We start from the raw sequence: 16,683 nt of genomic DNA on the forward strand, positions 1-16,683 counted from the left end.
TAGAGCATAATCTATTTACGTTGCTGTGGTAAAACATTTAAAGAGTTGGCTTGATTTTACACTAAAAGAATAATCTTTGGTAATCAAATCAAGCGATGATGACTTTTATTTAGTCATTTACAAGCTTTTAATATGAAGTAGGAAAGCAGGAAATGTTGGGTTTTGATCAGCAGTAACTTAACACGACTCTGGTATGACTGCTCCTTGGCAAGCTTCTGGAAATCTGGCCAGTCTGAACAGAGTGGGTCCATTGTGAAGGGGACCTTTAAAGAGACATGAGCTAAGACTTCCTGTTAGAGACAGAGGCTGAACTTTGAGTCATGTAAAGCTGCTCTAGTGGAGTCCAAGAATCTAAAAAATAGAGCTGGGAATGAGCATAATACTAATAAAACAAAATTTGAGGTCGAGTAAGGTAAAAAAAAAGGGAAAAAAAGACTTTTATCCGACTGTTGTAGTGAGGTACTGAAGCTGCATCAGTGGGCATTAGTGTAAACTTCAGTGTTAGGATTCATAGGTAGTTACTTTACAGTACTCAAAAAGATGGCAAACTTGAAAATAAATTAATCGAAAGTCATGACTCTGCTGTAGTGTTGTATTGACTTAATCATATGAGCCTTTATAGTGCAGGTAAGGCCATTTAGAGTATTTTGTTGTGTTTCGCCTAATATTCTGTGTGATTACTTACACACCAAATTAAATCCATTTCTATCCATAAGCAGCTGAATTTGGTGATTTTAGGGGTGCCATTGGATGCTATAATGATGTGTATCTTTTGAATAAACAGTTTTAAACACAAGGACAAATGAACATGGGGGTTCACAATGGCAATTACCTTGTTGCCTTCTTATGGTTACAGGTTTCACAAGCAGCTTCACAGCTAAGCTAAGGCCTAGAGCTGGTTATACGTCAATTCATCACAGCGTCACAGAAACAAAATGCTGACAAGCAATAATATTTTATGCTTATATTCACCTGTGCTTTTTTATCCTTACCCACTTGAAAACAGAATTACATCTTACATCTTTTTTCTTGTCAGTTTTTTTCTCAACATGCCAGCCTTCTTGGTTGTTGTACTGGACTTTTTCTCCTTATCCACTTTCAAATCTGCATGGCTTCATATTTTGTCATGTCAGTTTTTGTATGGTACACTTGTGTGCTTCAGGGGAGATTACATGGAAATAATGATATATTCTAGTTTTTTTTTTTATCACATAACACATCAAGATTAAACATCAATCACCTGCAACCCCAGGAGATCAAAAAGGAAACTCTCCTTTACATCATAGCTACTGCTTGTTTTAGATGTTGTTCTGGTTCAGTCTTACACTGTGGTTGTACGGGAGGTATAAGTTCCATTGCGAAACACCATATCAGAAGCCATACAGTCTTTGGGAAAATCCAGAGGATTACATGCTGCTTGTCTCTTCAGTGCTACAGCACAGTAATCCACCTGCTCTGCATCCAGCCCAGATTCCAACCACCGGAAACACACAATGCGCTGGAATGAACGCCGGAAATTGTCGGACACAAAACCGTACAGGATAGGATTGGCGCCGCTGTTTGCGTAGCTGAGGATTACAAAAAGCTGAGTGACCATGGGGTCCGGTGGCCGATGGAAAACACTAATCAGCTGGACAATATAGAAGGGCATCCAGCAAAGAACGAAGACCGCCACAACCAGCAACACCATGCGGGTGATCTTTTTCTCTGAGCGCCGCCGTTGTAGCCAGCCAGCTTTTAGCCCCACTGCGCGCATCCTGGCCACCATTAGGCAGTAGCATAAACAGATGGCTCCAACTGGCAACAGAAAACCCAACAGGAAGGTATAGACTACAAATGCTTCTGACCATGCTGCTTCAGGCCATAAGAAGTTACAGTCCACTCCACCATCCTCTGCAGGAACGGTGTCTGCGAAGATAATGATGGGCAGAATAACTATGAGCGACAGCCCCCAGACACACACATTAACTACTTTGGCTACAGTGGGTCTGCGGTAGCGGGCCGCCTTGATTGGGTGGACCACTGCCACATAGCGGTCAACACTCAGCACAGTCAGGCAGAAGATTGATGTGAACATATTGATACCATCCACACTCAACACCAACCTACACATCAGTGACCCAAAGGGCCAGTGGCGAACGGCGGCTGACGTGGCTAGAAAAGGAACACTCAACATAAACAACTCGTCAGCAATAGCTAAGTTAAGGATGTAGATATTAGTGGCCGTTTTCATTTTGGCATATTTCAGAATGACATAGATGACCATGGCATTTCCAGTAAGACCTATACAGCAGACAAAAGCATAAATGGATGGGATGATGATTTTACTGGCATCAGGCTCCTGGTAGTAGTCCTCATAGTCCATGCTTGTGTTATAAGGTAGTCCTGTTGGATAGGACCCATAGTCCTGGCTCCCATTTAAATCCATGGTCACTTTTGACTGTATATGATGCTAACTTTAAGTTTGAATAATGCTAACCAATAGTGCTATAGAGAACCAAAGAGAAACCAAATGTTGGGCTTCTTGTTATCTATACTACCACATTACCATTGATCCAACCCTAAAACATAACCTTTATCAAAAGTAGGTTGTGTAGTCCCTTTGTGTAGAATGGATAAGTACATGATGAAAGAAACACTCAATGAGAGATTCCGAAGTTACAGAAGATGGTTGTTAAAAGAAGTGTCAGAGCTCTCTATTGTCCATTCAGTTTCTATGACAATCCACATAAAAGAGGATCACGATCATCACGTTAATATCACAAAAGCAAATATATGTTATGTTCTTAGTTACTGCCATCCAAGAGAGAAGAAAACATCCATTGTTCCCTCTTAGAGTTCATATGTCCTTGATTCTTCTGGGTCTCTTGTGCCTTCACTTGTTAGGGATTTCACATTCCAAAGTCAACCTTTATCATTTTACCTCAGAATACAGCTGCACCTCGGGCAGCTATTGTACATCCTGATTAGCAGGATTCTTAATAGGTAAACATATACTTTTCCATTTCCATTCATACATAAATATACATATTACTGCCCAGCTGACAGTTATGATGAAAACCAGAATACGACCACTTGGACATACAGTAAATACAAAACACCCCCATGTGTTGATTGAAATGAGGTGTTCCAGCAGGTCAAATGATGTTGAGTGACCAATTAAAGGTGGTTTTTGGCTTCCCAGCTCATGTTAACTGGCTGATGGAGTTTTGCAGCCGCTGTAGAGTGCGGAGAAATCAGGAAGTTCCTGCAGAAGCCTCTCCTCAGGATACATTATTTTCCCATTTTCTGTGACTTCAAGTACAAAAGCCTGTGATAAAACAAAGAAATGTCATTTAGTTTGCTTTTTCAACAGACACAAAGCACAATATCAAAGTACAAGTGAATCATACCTAAGATGACCTGTCACCTTTATTTTAATAATCTGAGACTTTGAAGTTTTTCTTTCAGAGAAAACACTATTATTGTGTTATGTTGTATTTTAGTATTGAAACAAATTCCCATACAGCTCATCTACAGTGACAATGATTACCAATGTCATAACTGTGTGCATTACCTGCATGATATGTTCATGTAAAAAATTCGTTTTTCATAATCACTTAATTGATATGCTAATAGATGAAGTTCCACCATGACCACAGAGAACACTTGACCCTGATCGGCCAGGGACTTATTTTCATATAAATACATACATCCTTATTAATGTTGTTATTGTTATTATTTTTTAGAATATTCTGCTGTTTACTGTGAAAAAAGACATGACTCAAAAGAATGCTATGATAGGCAAAGATTTTGCCACCACTAAGTTTTATTTAAAAATGGCACTAGCTATGTGGTTTGTAAAGTTTGTTGTCTACTTTTTCGCATTCCTCAATGTGACTTTACTAACTCTACTTATTTAGCATTTTTGAAAGGTAATTTGCCAAACAATTGTGTGCTCAAGAATTTAACCACTTGAAGGTAAAAGGTATAATTTCCATCTAATGTCAAATAGCTGAACTTGCATATTCAGAACTCAGCATAGCCTAGCATAAAGACTGGAGGCAGCGGGAAGCAGCTAGCCTGACTCTGTACAACTCTGCGTCCGGTGTTAAGCAGTCGGCTGCATTATAGCACATGATTCACAAATAGCAGATGATCTCCATCATGTGGGCTCATCATCTAGACAGGAATTGTCAAGCTGTCTTGAGATAACGGACGGTAGGTTGACTGTGTTGACAAGGTAACTGAGCACATCCAGAACTTTGTGAGAGGTGACATCTAAATTACAGCTAACACATGGCATCCAATTATAACCAGTGAAGGGTTGTCTATTATAAATGCTGACATGTCATTTCCCCCACTCACCCTGAAACTCATCATTGAATGCCTCCTCTATGCTCTCTATCTGCTGAATGCACAGTTAACATCACTGTTTGTCACATATAACTGGATTTTAATTTCAAGGAAAATACATGTCACTGTTAAATGTTTTGGAATAGGGTATTCCTACAATATCTCAGCATGGAAACTCAATATTTTAGGTTTATCCAAGGTTAAGCAATTAAGGCCATTTTATTTTGGTTAGCAAAGGGTTGTTGGCTCTCTTCTTACATTTTTCACACAATTACCAATACATCACATTTTTTCCCCAACCAAGTGCTTTACAGGGTACAAGATGAGGTTGTAAGTTTTAGAAAGATCAAGTAAGTTACTATTGTATGACACAATGCAAAATAGTGGCATGGTATATAGAAATAAAGCTCTTTTGTATTTGTTTTCCAGGTTTGTGTAGACAGCTCTGGTTTTATTATGTTTTCATTACAAAGTTTCACCTAAGAATCTGATAGTTGCACTTGAATACACCAGGAAGTTACCAACACCTATTTTTCCACTGTTCACTGATATAACTTGATGATGCTTTGACGTTTCTTTGGCTGCTGCAGTTGAGGACAGTACTCTGTTCTCTAAATGGAGCCATCTGTACAAGTTCAGGTTTGCACAAATACAAATGTGTTGACCTAGTCTTCATTCTGTGCAAAGATCCATGTTCATGTCAGCCAGCTGCCATATTCAGTCTCTGTCCAGACCACTTTATATCTGGAACGTTATGAAAAAACTAAATAATGATGTGAAAATGATGGATTGAATTATGTGTGTGAATGCTACAAATTAAGTACATGTACATGACGTTTATACATGACAATGTAACAGCATGAAAGCTTCTTCACTGGTGTACATCAAAATATGTGTTTGTTTGTTTAGTAATACATATAGAAAACATTAAAATACACAGTAATAATAAGTACAGAGGAATATGAGGGAGAATTGCAGAAAACCCCTTCAGGGGCTTGCAGAGTGACATTCTCCAGGCAGCAAAATTACAAACACATACTGTAGTTCTATCTTTCTATCTTTCTGAATGCAAGTATACATTACATCATCACTGCCACACTGAGAACATCGTTTTTTTTAATAAAAAGTCAGATTGAGTAGGCGGTCCCAAAGGACAGTACTGGTTAGTTAAAAGAAGTGATTTCAAGGCTCTCATAAACTGCCGTGGGGACAAGTTCACAATATGTGAGGGTCATACATTGCATATTTTGGACCATCTGTATAAAATACTGAACTGAGACAGTGAAGTATGGAAATGAGGAGGTCTCAGAAGACATGAGCCAAGAGTGGAATGAGTGAGAAACTGATGATTAAATAAAAAGAAGTCCTGAAAAAAAGAGGGGAGCATCCTTTTTAAGCAACAAATAAACCAATCTGGAGGTGGTTCGCTTGATGAACATTGAGGACACCCAAACTTGGAAGTGAGAGGAGTGTCTTCGATGTACACAACTTATTATTCATAGTGCACGTTTTTGAAGATGGTGGACCGGCTCAAGCTTGGTCTGATGAGTACTCAGACCAGACTACCCAGACTATGTTGCAAAAGTTAATATACGAATAAATAATTGAATAGTATAACATTTTTGCTACCTCAGTGTTGATCAAGTGCCGGGTTTTTCCCCAATATACCGATAGTCTTGGCCATTTTTGTGGCTATGGCCCTAATATGAGGTTTCCAACTTAAGGAATCATCAAGTAGTATGCCAAGGAATCGTGTAGAATGTACGTTAGTTATGGGGATGTTATCAATTGTACTGTATGAAACTACAGTGCATTCATCCACATGCCTACAAACATATAGTCAATGCAGTATTGAGATCACCAGGTATTCTGCATTTTATCCTCAATGATCAATTCTTGTCTCATCCCCAAACACTAAGGGTATTTAACATCAGCTTCTATCATTGTGAGCAGGTGCCAAACAGTCTTATCTTTGAGAGACACAATGGCATACAATATATTCATAGTGCTTAGAAGGAGAGGCAGTCTAAGACAAGGAGGGAGGAGGGGTTGTTGCTGTTCAAGTTTTTTCAAAGTGCTGTGTGAAATGCAAGAAAGGTAAGAGTAGCTTTAAAATGACCTCATGACTGTTAGTTTAAAGGTGTTTGGTGTTCTAACCTGGTCTTTGTTGCTCTCAGCAGGTCTTTTAATGCTTCAATGTGTTCTGTATAGGTTGGTGTATGTTGCTTTTTGATTATTTGAGTATTTTGTGTGATGGTTCATAATGTTTCTTTAATGGTGTATCCTACTGTTGATGGTCTGCAGTAGTCTAGCATTGTTTTTATTTATTTAAGTGTGACGGTCCAAGTCTGTCCTAGGATGGTATAGCCTGTCTTCGATGGTCTAGTGTTGTCTTTGGTTTATTCTAGTCTATTGGTGATCTAGTCTTGAGTTTGAAGGTCTGTGCTGTGTTTTAGATGGTACTTGGTTGTCTTTTGATTGCCTAACCTAATCCTTCATACTTTTAGCTGGTCTTTTAAAGGTTTAGCCAGTTAAAAGGAATCCATCCCGTGAAAGATATTATAGAAAATGACACATTTCTATTATTTGTACACTTAAAGCAAAAGTATCATTTGGAGGAAAGGGAAATCTTTAGGTATCTTCAACTTTAATTTGGAAGCAACTAAGCTAAATTTGGGTTAACGTTACATGGATTTGGGCAGAAAAATTGAACAAATGCTTCATTGTGTCTTCTCAGGTCACTTTTAATGAAGTTTTACATCCTATGTCATATAAACAGATGACAAGAATTTATTATATTAAAGAAAGGAGGCTATTGGGATACTTTCTGAAAATCGAAAAATAGTCTTGCAACAGAACAGCAATAAGCAGTTCCAGAAAGTATGGGGTCAGATTAAGGAAGTGCTTGGTCTATAGACAAAATGTAATGAGAGGAGTGGAGATTATGTGTGTGTATTAGTTCAAGTTTCTCCACTTGTTTGCTTTTATGTTTTATGTTTTCTTTTTAGGTGTCCAAGGAGCAAAGATGCTGGAACTGCTTTGTATCTGTTAGGATTGTTGTTGTTGTTGTTGTTGTTGTTGCAGCTACAGTTCCCAAATTTGGCAAAGAGGCTGGAAATCTCACCCACTACTTAAAAGAAAAAAAGTTGTACTGTCCAGATACAATTGTACAATTGTACTGAAGTCTAGGGTGACGACTCAGTCGATGCGTACAATATGGTAATTATTGATTTAAATGGTTACGGCTCGTTACAACAAATCTAAATTTCCAGAGAGTTCACATTCAAACTTCAAAAAACTAAATAAATCATCTGTATATTCTACAGAGATGACATTTTTAAGTACATTCAATGAAAAATTGGAAGAAATGTTCTCCAGGTGGTAGAAATCAAGTGTTTCAAATTGTGTTTGGATCAGTAAAACAGTGATAATTTGTACTGTGCACAAAATTTTTCCAACAAATTTCACCAAAATATTTGACAATACACCTGAAACCAGCAGAATAGTGAGTGATTTTTTTCAGTTTGCTCATTTTGACTGTTGTGTTAGTATAAGAACAGCCTGGAACATGTGATATCATTGACTCAAGCTGACACAAAAGTTCAGACAAACAGTATTTCTCTCACTACCATGCATGAAGGAAGCTCATCATCATTGTTTCTTAACACCAGCCAGAGAGGAGAAACTGAAGAGTTGTGTTCAAATTCAATATGCACTATTTGAAAAGACTGACAACCAAAGTACCACATGATTGTTGCTTTCAGAGTTCCCTGAGTGCTGACTTTTACAGTTAGGTGTCATTATATCACATTTCCATTCAAGTCATTACAGTATACAGTATGTGTCATGCAAATTTGAATGCTAACTTAGAACCACTGCTGACTACAACACAGACAAGTCATTTGGGGGTACTAACAGTTTTTCAGGTCCTGGTATCCTAGTCATAATATTGACAGGTGCAGGGGTTCTGTACAACTCTCTGTTTGGGCCACTGGTAGTAGTGCATATCTACTTGAAGTCCTGTAACTTGATATAAAATTACATAAAACAGATAATAGGTGATTTAAAAATAGATTTTATGGTGACATATAGTATCTATTATTGTATGAGTTTTCAAAAGCCCAGGGTCATTCATCACTCCCTGCATTCCCTGAACACAAGGTTATATTATATAAACACCAAGGCCTTTGGTGAGTTCAATAGCCTGTATGTAGGAGCAGTTCAGATGTAACAGCTGCTAATCTGCAGTATAAACTGTAGCCCTCCAGAAGTATTGATGATGAATGAGGAAGAAGAGAGAGTCCGAAGGCTTAATTAGTCTTCCACTTCTTGATGGGCTGCTAGCTATATCTCAACCTTCCCTTCCCTTCTGCCAGCTCTATGAATGACAGCCAATCATCCTTTTGAAGTTGCATTACTGCTTGGGTAAAGGAATATATCAGATGTGTGTGGGAGAGAATAAGAGAGAGACAGTAAGGTCTACAATCATATAACCTACATCATATTACTAACATTCATGTGCAACCAAGGCAGCTGCTTCTGTCAGTATTGCCATGACAATACTACTTTCTATGTAACTATTGCTCAGAAATTGAACCAGAAAGGCATATCCACTGAAAGGACAAAAGCCTTGAAGCCTTTGATTTCTGTTCCATTAGTAGATTGGCACTCAGGATGAAAACGTGGGTCTGTAAAGCTGATTCTGCCAGACTGTTTTGATTAATATCGTTAATATTGAGTTGACTCACATTCCACATTTTTGTCTGTCTTTGTGCATGTCCCGAACATGTGACTTTGATGCTGACATTGTTAGGTTAATTGTCCACAATGTGACGCTCACACTGAAAGTATGCATGTAACACGCATTTGGTTTTAACTGACAATTCCAATAGAACATATCCAAACAAGACGAGCATGTCCTCAACAATGTAGACAAAAAGAGAGAAAAGCATAATTACTTTTTGCAATTCTACTATGAACAGAAAGTAAGTAATGAAAGTAGCAAATCTCAACGATCCCTCTTTGGTAATGCCTACAATTAGTGAGAGAAAAGCCAATAATCAAGTGAGTGTCATTCCTCTTTGCCTTTTTACTCTCCACCATGGTAAACCCTCATCTACACATCCCATACTGTGTCTGAAAGCACTCTCCAATTTTACCTTGCAAGGCAGCTGGATTCCTGAGATCTAGATATCACAAGATCACAGAAGAATCCATCTTGGCAGAAAACCACTGGTCAACGTCACAAATCCAGCAGCCTCGCAATGTAAGACTGTGTAAGACAGTGATAGACAGGTGGTTCATCCAATGACCTGCCAAGTATATTTTGAAAGTGCCTGCCCTTTTCAAACAGTTTATTAGGACATCTGAGTTTCCATCCATGTAAAAAGCAGGGGTATAAAATGATGTGGTCTACAGAGGTATTGTTTGTGGTTTTAGGAGGATTTACATGCTGGAATAATTTTCTTTACATTCCTTGTTGCTGTGCTGCTTTTGCTGATTTCTTATCACTGGAAGAAAAAGCATATTCAGCTGCTTGTAAATGACCAGGGAGATTTGCTTGAGATTTGTTTATTCTTACTGTATGAATATTTAATATCTCGTGGCACATTTGATATTTCTGTCTTTACCAAACATCAATACCTCCCAGAAGGCTGTCTCAGCTGGCCCAACGATCTTCTGACAAACCTAAAGGAGCATTCTGTCAGACTCAAACACTAAATTGATCCCCAAAGCAGAGCTGAAATTGGGCCCCCTTGGAAAGTGTTCACCCTATTTTCATAATCATGTGGCCAGTGGCGCTGTCGTGGAAAAATGAACTGTGAGGGAGAGAGTGCTCTGAAAGCCTCTATTTCTCTTTCATTTGCATTCCTTTCACTCTCTGCTACAGTGGCTATCGTTTACATACTGGGCTCTATTTTCATCTCATTTCATAGGACATATCAGCAGCTCACAGCCTGGAGAGCAGCCTGTGATTAAATATGAAAAAGGCTTCAGCTCTGCGTTCCAGCTTCTTTGGTCTGGGCTGTCGTGTTTGAAGAGCATCTGATGGTTAATGAAGAAGGACACTATTGTTACATATTTTGTAAAGTTGTAACTAAACTGTAAGCTTGACTATAATGACTTATTATAAAAGATATATATGGTATATATATATATATATATGATAAATAAGGGTTGGCAATATAAGCAAATCAAAAATATCTTTAAAAAAAGGTCTTAAAAGCAGCATCGGGTTTGTTAAAATGTACATTTTGTATTTTTGTTGGTTTTATGTCATTTGAACTTACATTTACACCATTTGAAAACAAAACAAATGACTGAATGCTACTGAAAATGTCAAATGTTGTAACCACAATAATTTTATATTTTATCCACCTACAGTGTATTTAAGTGTACTTATACAAATAATGACTATAAACACTGGTGTATAAGACGCACCTTAAAGGCATGTAAAAGTGGGTTGCGTCTTATACACCAGTGGGTCCTATACAGGAGTAAAATACAGAGAGAGGTTGGATCTGTATATGATTATAGGATGTAAAAGGCTGTCCACACTAACAACTATAACTATAACAATAAAGATAAGGATGTAAGCATCCACAAATATGTCGTCAGTTAATGAAATAGATAGGCTATTAATGACCTGTTAATGCTGTATGTTGTACGGAAAAATTCAAAACAAAACCACGCGGGTTCACAGGTGGGAGCTGATTCAGTGTGCTGATCAGAAGTATTTCAAACACTAGTTCAGGACAGCAGCAGATGTTGAAGCATGATATCCAAAAGATGAGCAGCTTTTATTGAGCTTTGGCAGCGACACACAGTATGAGCACAGATCTGAAGCCTAAAAGATTCACTAACTTTGTTGTTTTTCAACTGGATGGATCAGAGGATGACGCTTTGTTGGACTCTGGGACTGACACAGAGTCTGAGGACAGTGAGCTTGGTGAGACTTACAGCGACTCAGGTGCAATATTTGAGCACAGTGACAGTTTTTGGGACTGTGAGCACACAGCTACACACTGTATTAAATATGTAAGGTTACCGTGTTCTTTTAAAAGGTTTAATTGAAAATGGTCTGTACTTAGATAGCTCTTTTCTAGTCGTTATGACCACTCAAAGCACTTTTGTATTACATTCACCCATTCACACATATTCATACACTGAAGACAGGAGCTACCACACAGGGTACCAACCTGCTCATCAGGAGGAAACTAACCATTCACACACATTCATACACTGTTGGCGCAGCCATCAGGAGCAATTTAGGGTTCAGTATCTTGCCCAAGGACACATCGACATGTGGACTGGAGGAACCGGGAATCGAAACCGCCAATCTTCCAATTGGTGGACGACCGCTCTTCTTCCTGAGCCACAGCCACCCTGAAACTCATAGCCTAACCTGAACCCAGTCTGAGTTAACATAGCAGTCAAGTTCAGTTGAGCAAATCATTAACGGACCATTAACCATTAACCTGACACACTGTTTCAGTTGTAATATGTGTTTCGATTGTGTTTCAAATAAATGTAAATTGAGAACGTTTTGGAGTTTAAACATATGTGTTTATAAATGAATATCTACTGATGTATTTAAATAGACTAGTCTTTTAAATAGAAAAAAGTATTTCTGGATTAAAATTGTATAGCATTTTGTCAATATTGAGCAGGGCATATCCTAAAAGCAAAACATAGTGTTGTGTTGCAAAAGTGGATTATATGTATTCCACATTTTAGTCCACATTTATTTTCCTGTGTATAATCAGATTTTTATGAAAGAATACTGGTTACACCAATTGGACACTGGGTTGCATCACGTCATTGACCATTATAAAATATATGTAAGTGCTACTATGTGTGTTGGTTAGATAGTAATTAACTAAATGGGTCTTTCATTTGTAGTTTGAACTAACATGTGCATCAGTAATGGTTATCACACTGTCATACTTTCTATTTTTTTTTTTTTTTATTTAATTTTGTGCATTTGTAAGTTCGGCAACCAACACGAATTACACATGCTACAGTTTAAAAACAAACAAATATAATGGGTATATTATAGAACGATTCAGGTATTGTACTTTTAGGCAAACCAATAAATGAGTGAATAAATAAACCCTGGATTAAATTAGATCTAATATAACTAAAGATGCATGATATTGGATCTTTTGCTGATCTCCAATATGCCCCCAATACAAATATATGTACATATTTTTTCCACCTCTCTGAGGAGACAAAGACAAAGATAATACATGCAGGAAAAACTTAAGAAGACTGATGTTCAGGAGCTCATCATTAAAACTTTAATGACATGCCAAGTGGACCAAGCAGTAGAATACACTCATAATAAACTCGAATAAACTCAATTTGACACACTGGATTGATTTGCAGGATTTAATCTCTTAATTCTGGAGCAGAGGTGGTGGTTATCCATTGAATACACTGGTTGCCAACTGCCGGTGTAAACCAAATAGAAGAGGAAGAAGAAGAGTGGTAGATCCTGTCGGCTGAGGTGTTTCCTATCTGTGCAGCTGAACACAGCAGGTCCTCTGCGGACTGTTTCACCCTGACGGTCCTGGTGGTTCCTTCACAGGCTCCACATCACTCAGCTGTCCAACAGACCAGCTGCTTCTTCCTACTTTAACCTGAATAACACATCAGCACTAGTGGAGCATTAACTGCAGCATGCTCAGGGAATCACAGCCAGCTAGCCTCCCAGCTATCCTTGTCTCTCCATGTGGATCCAACCGAAGCACTGAGCACTGGTTTGTTATTCAGGTTAAAGTGGAGAGAAGCAGTACAGTAGGTCTGTTGGGCAGCTGAATGAAGTGGAGCTTGTGGAGGACACATCAGGATCATTTGGAACAGTCCAAAATAAATGGACTACAGGTAATCTGGTGGATTAAAACCAGTCTGATGTTTATCTGATGTCTTCCTTTGTTCAACCCTTAAATACTGTTCAGGTCAAATTTTACCCATTTTAACATTTGAAAGTAATTTTAAAAACACATACTGTAAATTACATGATTTAATCCTGAAATGTTATAACTTTTCCTATAGTGGCCTGAAATATACAAATATTTTTGAAATTATTTATTTTTGTGCAGCTGCATATTTGCACATTATCACATTTTTGCACATTTTTAAAGATCACCATTAAAATGTTGTTACATCCTTCACTTTCAATAAACTAATAGAAATAATGATGGCTGTTACAGTGTTCTCATGACATAAGATCATAATATAGCGTGATTGTGAATCTATTTTCACTGTAATAGTGTCAAATCTAAAGAAAACATGAACACATAATACATTTGTGGTTTAAAATGTTGTATAGGCATAAAATTATAATTATAAAGGAATACTTAAGGTGGTCAGAATATGAACAGTTATTATATCCCCTACAAATGTTACCCCTGTGGATCTCCAAGAAAGTCGCTCTTGATATAGAGAGGGCATTTTCTAGATTCATATGGCATGGCAAGAGGCCGAGACAGAAAATAAAAACATTACAGCTACCCTCTGACAAAGGAGGCCTAGGCCTGCCAAACATAACTCATTACAACTGGGCATGCCACTCATGCTTCCTATGGGAATGGTTACATGCTCATCTTGAATCCAAGCCCTGTCTAGATTCGTGGTCCTCTTTGCCATCCTCGCTATGGAGCTTGGTCATGAGCGATAAGAAAAAGCTACATAGGGATATCAAGAATAATCCAATTATATACAACACTATTAGAGTGTGGCAGGAAATTTGTAAACATCTAGGCAGAGGAAGTTATGCCTCATTCCTGACCCCTCTTACGAGGAATCAGGATTTCCCCCCAGGTCTCCATCCCAATATTTTTGACAGGTGGCACGGCAACGGGGTGCGTGTGATTGGAGACTTATATGACAATATGATACTAATGACTTTCCAACAATTGCAGTCCAAATTCAGTATCCCTAAAGAACATCACTATGGCTTTCTTCAGGTCAGGCACTACGTTGGATCTAAGACCCTACCCCCTCTTGATCCAGTCATGTATAGTGAGGTTGAGAGGTTCCTCATCTCCCGAAAAGGTCTCACCCGTTTTATTTCTTCCTTCTATGCTCTACTATATTCTCTTAGCACAGGCGATATCACAAGCATTGCACAGAAGTGGGAGAAAGATCTTGACACAGAGTATATTGAAGATGACTGGCAGGAGGCCATTAAAGTATTTAAATCTACCTTTACATGTAACAGACTGAGAGAGACACAATATAAAATACTACACCGTCTACACTTAACGCCATACATACTAAATAAAATGGACCGTCAGATTTCACCTTTGTGTAATAAGTGTCATAGAGAGGTTGGAACATACTACCATTATTTCTGGCAATGTAAATTGATAAAAAGATTTTGGGGTACAATCTCGCAGGAACTGAGTGGTATTTTTCAAGTAAAGATGAGGAAGGACCCTGGCCTTTTCATCCTCGGCCTTCCATCAAGGGAGGTGACTTTAACCCATTTGAAGTTCAAATTATGCGACAAATTATTATTATTGGCCAGAAAATGCATTTTAATTAACTGGATCACTGATAAACCACCTACTGTTACCCTATGGTATAGGGAAATATTCCGGGTCCTCCCCCATGAAAGACTTAGTGCAGTTGTGAAGGGTAATGAAAGGTCCTTTAATGAAATGTGGGCTCCTCTGCTTAACTACCTACCTGACGAATTGACTCAGCTAGTGAAGAGGGGCCAGTCTTCCTTACAATGGTCACGCCCACCTGAGATGAATCCTTAAGTGTCCTTGTTTGCAGTGTGGCATTTACACACTACCATATTGTTTTGTTTTTGATCTGTTTGATTTATCACTGCTTACTGCGTAGGATGCTGATATGACTGTGACTACATTAATGGGTGAAATCTGTATGTACGCGGAGCAATATGGGGAGGGGCACCTATATGTGCTGTGAGGGTGTATAGGGGGCGGTCGGCTGGAAGAATTGATGGATGGCTATACTGTATTTTGTTTTATTTTATTTTATCTATTTCTGTAACTGACATGATGGCAAATTGTATGTTCTGTGTCTTTGTTGAAAAACAATAAAAAATTTGTTCAAAAAAAAAAAGAATATGAACAGTATGTAAGGGTTAAAGGACCAGTGTGTAGGATGATTTAGTGGCCTCTAGCAGTGAAGTTGCAGATTGCAATGAAGAAAGAGTCAAATAAATAATTCCAAAGCTTTCCAAGAAGAAAACCTTTACACATTCTAAAAAAAATCACATTTTTTCCCCCAGCTAGGGTCAATATAGCACCAGTATGACATAAGATTACTTTACCTAGTAGAAACCTGTTCATGTGTTACACACGACAACCTTTAACTAAAAACTGTCACAAATGTATTGTTTCCCAGCCAGCATGTCCATGTGGGCCCCACATTGGTCATATTCTGGCTATGTGGGTACTGAGTGAGCATGGGGTTGAACTGGGCAAATTTTGCAGGTCCCACGTGGTTTCAGTAACATGGGCCCCACATGTGAAGCCCATGTAGGCTGACTGAATGAGCCCCATAAGGGATGTAAGCGGGCCAAGCGGGCATGGGCATAAACAGGCCAACTGTATGGGCCCCACAAGTGAAGCCCATGTGGGCTGGTTAAATGGGTCCTATTTAAGGTCTATTCTGATCCCACATAGACCCCATATGGGCAAACCTGAAACCCAGTCAGAACCCATTTGGGCAAACACAGGGGGGGCCACCATGGAAACTCCCACTTGGGACCCATATTTGCAGCCCACATGCTGGCTGGGTTCTTGTGCAAATCAATGTGTATGACATCATGTTATTAATGATCAATAACAATCCATGACATGTACATTTAAAAAGAGCAGAGTATATCAAGCTTTAGTTTGGATAAATCACCCAACTGTAAAATAAAAAAATATTAAAACGGGGTCAAAACAACCCCTTGTCTTGAGTGGCTTTCTGGGTAACAATAACCCCTGATTGTGTCGGTACTGTATTGACCCGAACTGGGTACATTTTGACATTATGGCTGAGTGATTTTTAGTGTGCAGATGTATAATTCCCTAATAATGTCCTAGGAGATTTTTCTGGAAAATAATGGTAATTCAATACTAATTTTTGTAATACAGGAAATAATATAGGATATTTTTTGTATTGAAATGAATTACTGGAAGTATATCAACTGGGCAATATTTTCTCTGTAATTATTAGCTAATTATGTATAGTAGTGTTTTCTATGAGACTTCTAGGAAATGATTCTCCCAATTTTTCTTTTTTTAAATACACAGAGCACCCTTAAAGTAACAGCACCATAAGCCTGTAATTATGACTTCAAAAAGGATGCTACATATA

The 16,683-nt window shown here is 38.4% G+C and overlaps 1 protein-coding gene and 1 long non-coding RNA gene across 2 annotated transcripts in view; both read right to left on the minus strand.

Moving 5' to 3' along the window:
* The window catches only part of LOC134005422 (uncharacterized), a 413,404-nt gene that overhangs the window by 329,445 nt on the left and 67,276 nt on the right, over positions 1-16,683 (minus strand). The gene's annotated exons all lie outside the window — the stretch shown is intronic.
* sstr1b (somatostatin receptor 1b) lies at positions 1,322-2,428 on the minus strand. The gene has a single exon (XM_062444751.1). It carries the CDS (start codon positions 2,426-2,428, stop codon positions 1,322-1,324), a length of 1,107 nt encoding a protein of 368 aa, XP_062300735.1.

The sequence above is a fragment of the Scomber scombrus genome, chromosome 23 (genome assembly GCF_963691925.1).
Source record: "Scomber scombrus chromosome 23, fScoSco1.1, whole genome shotgun sequence".
NCBI lineage: Eukaryota > Metazoa > Chordata > Actinopteri > Scombriformes > Scombridae > Scomber > Scomber scombrus.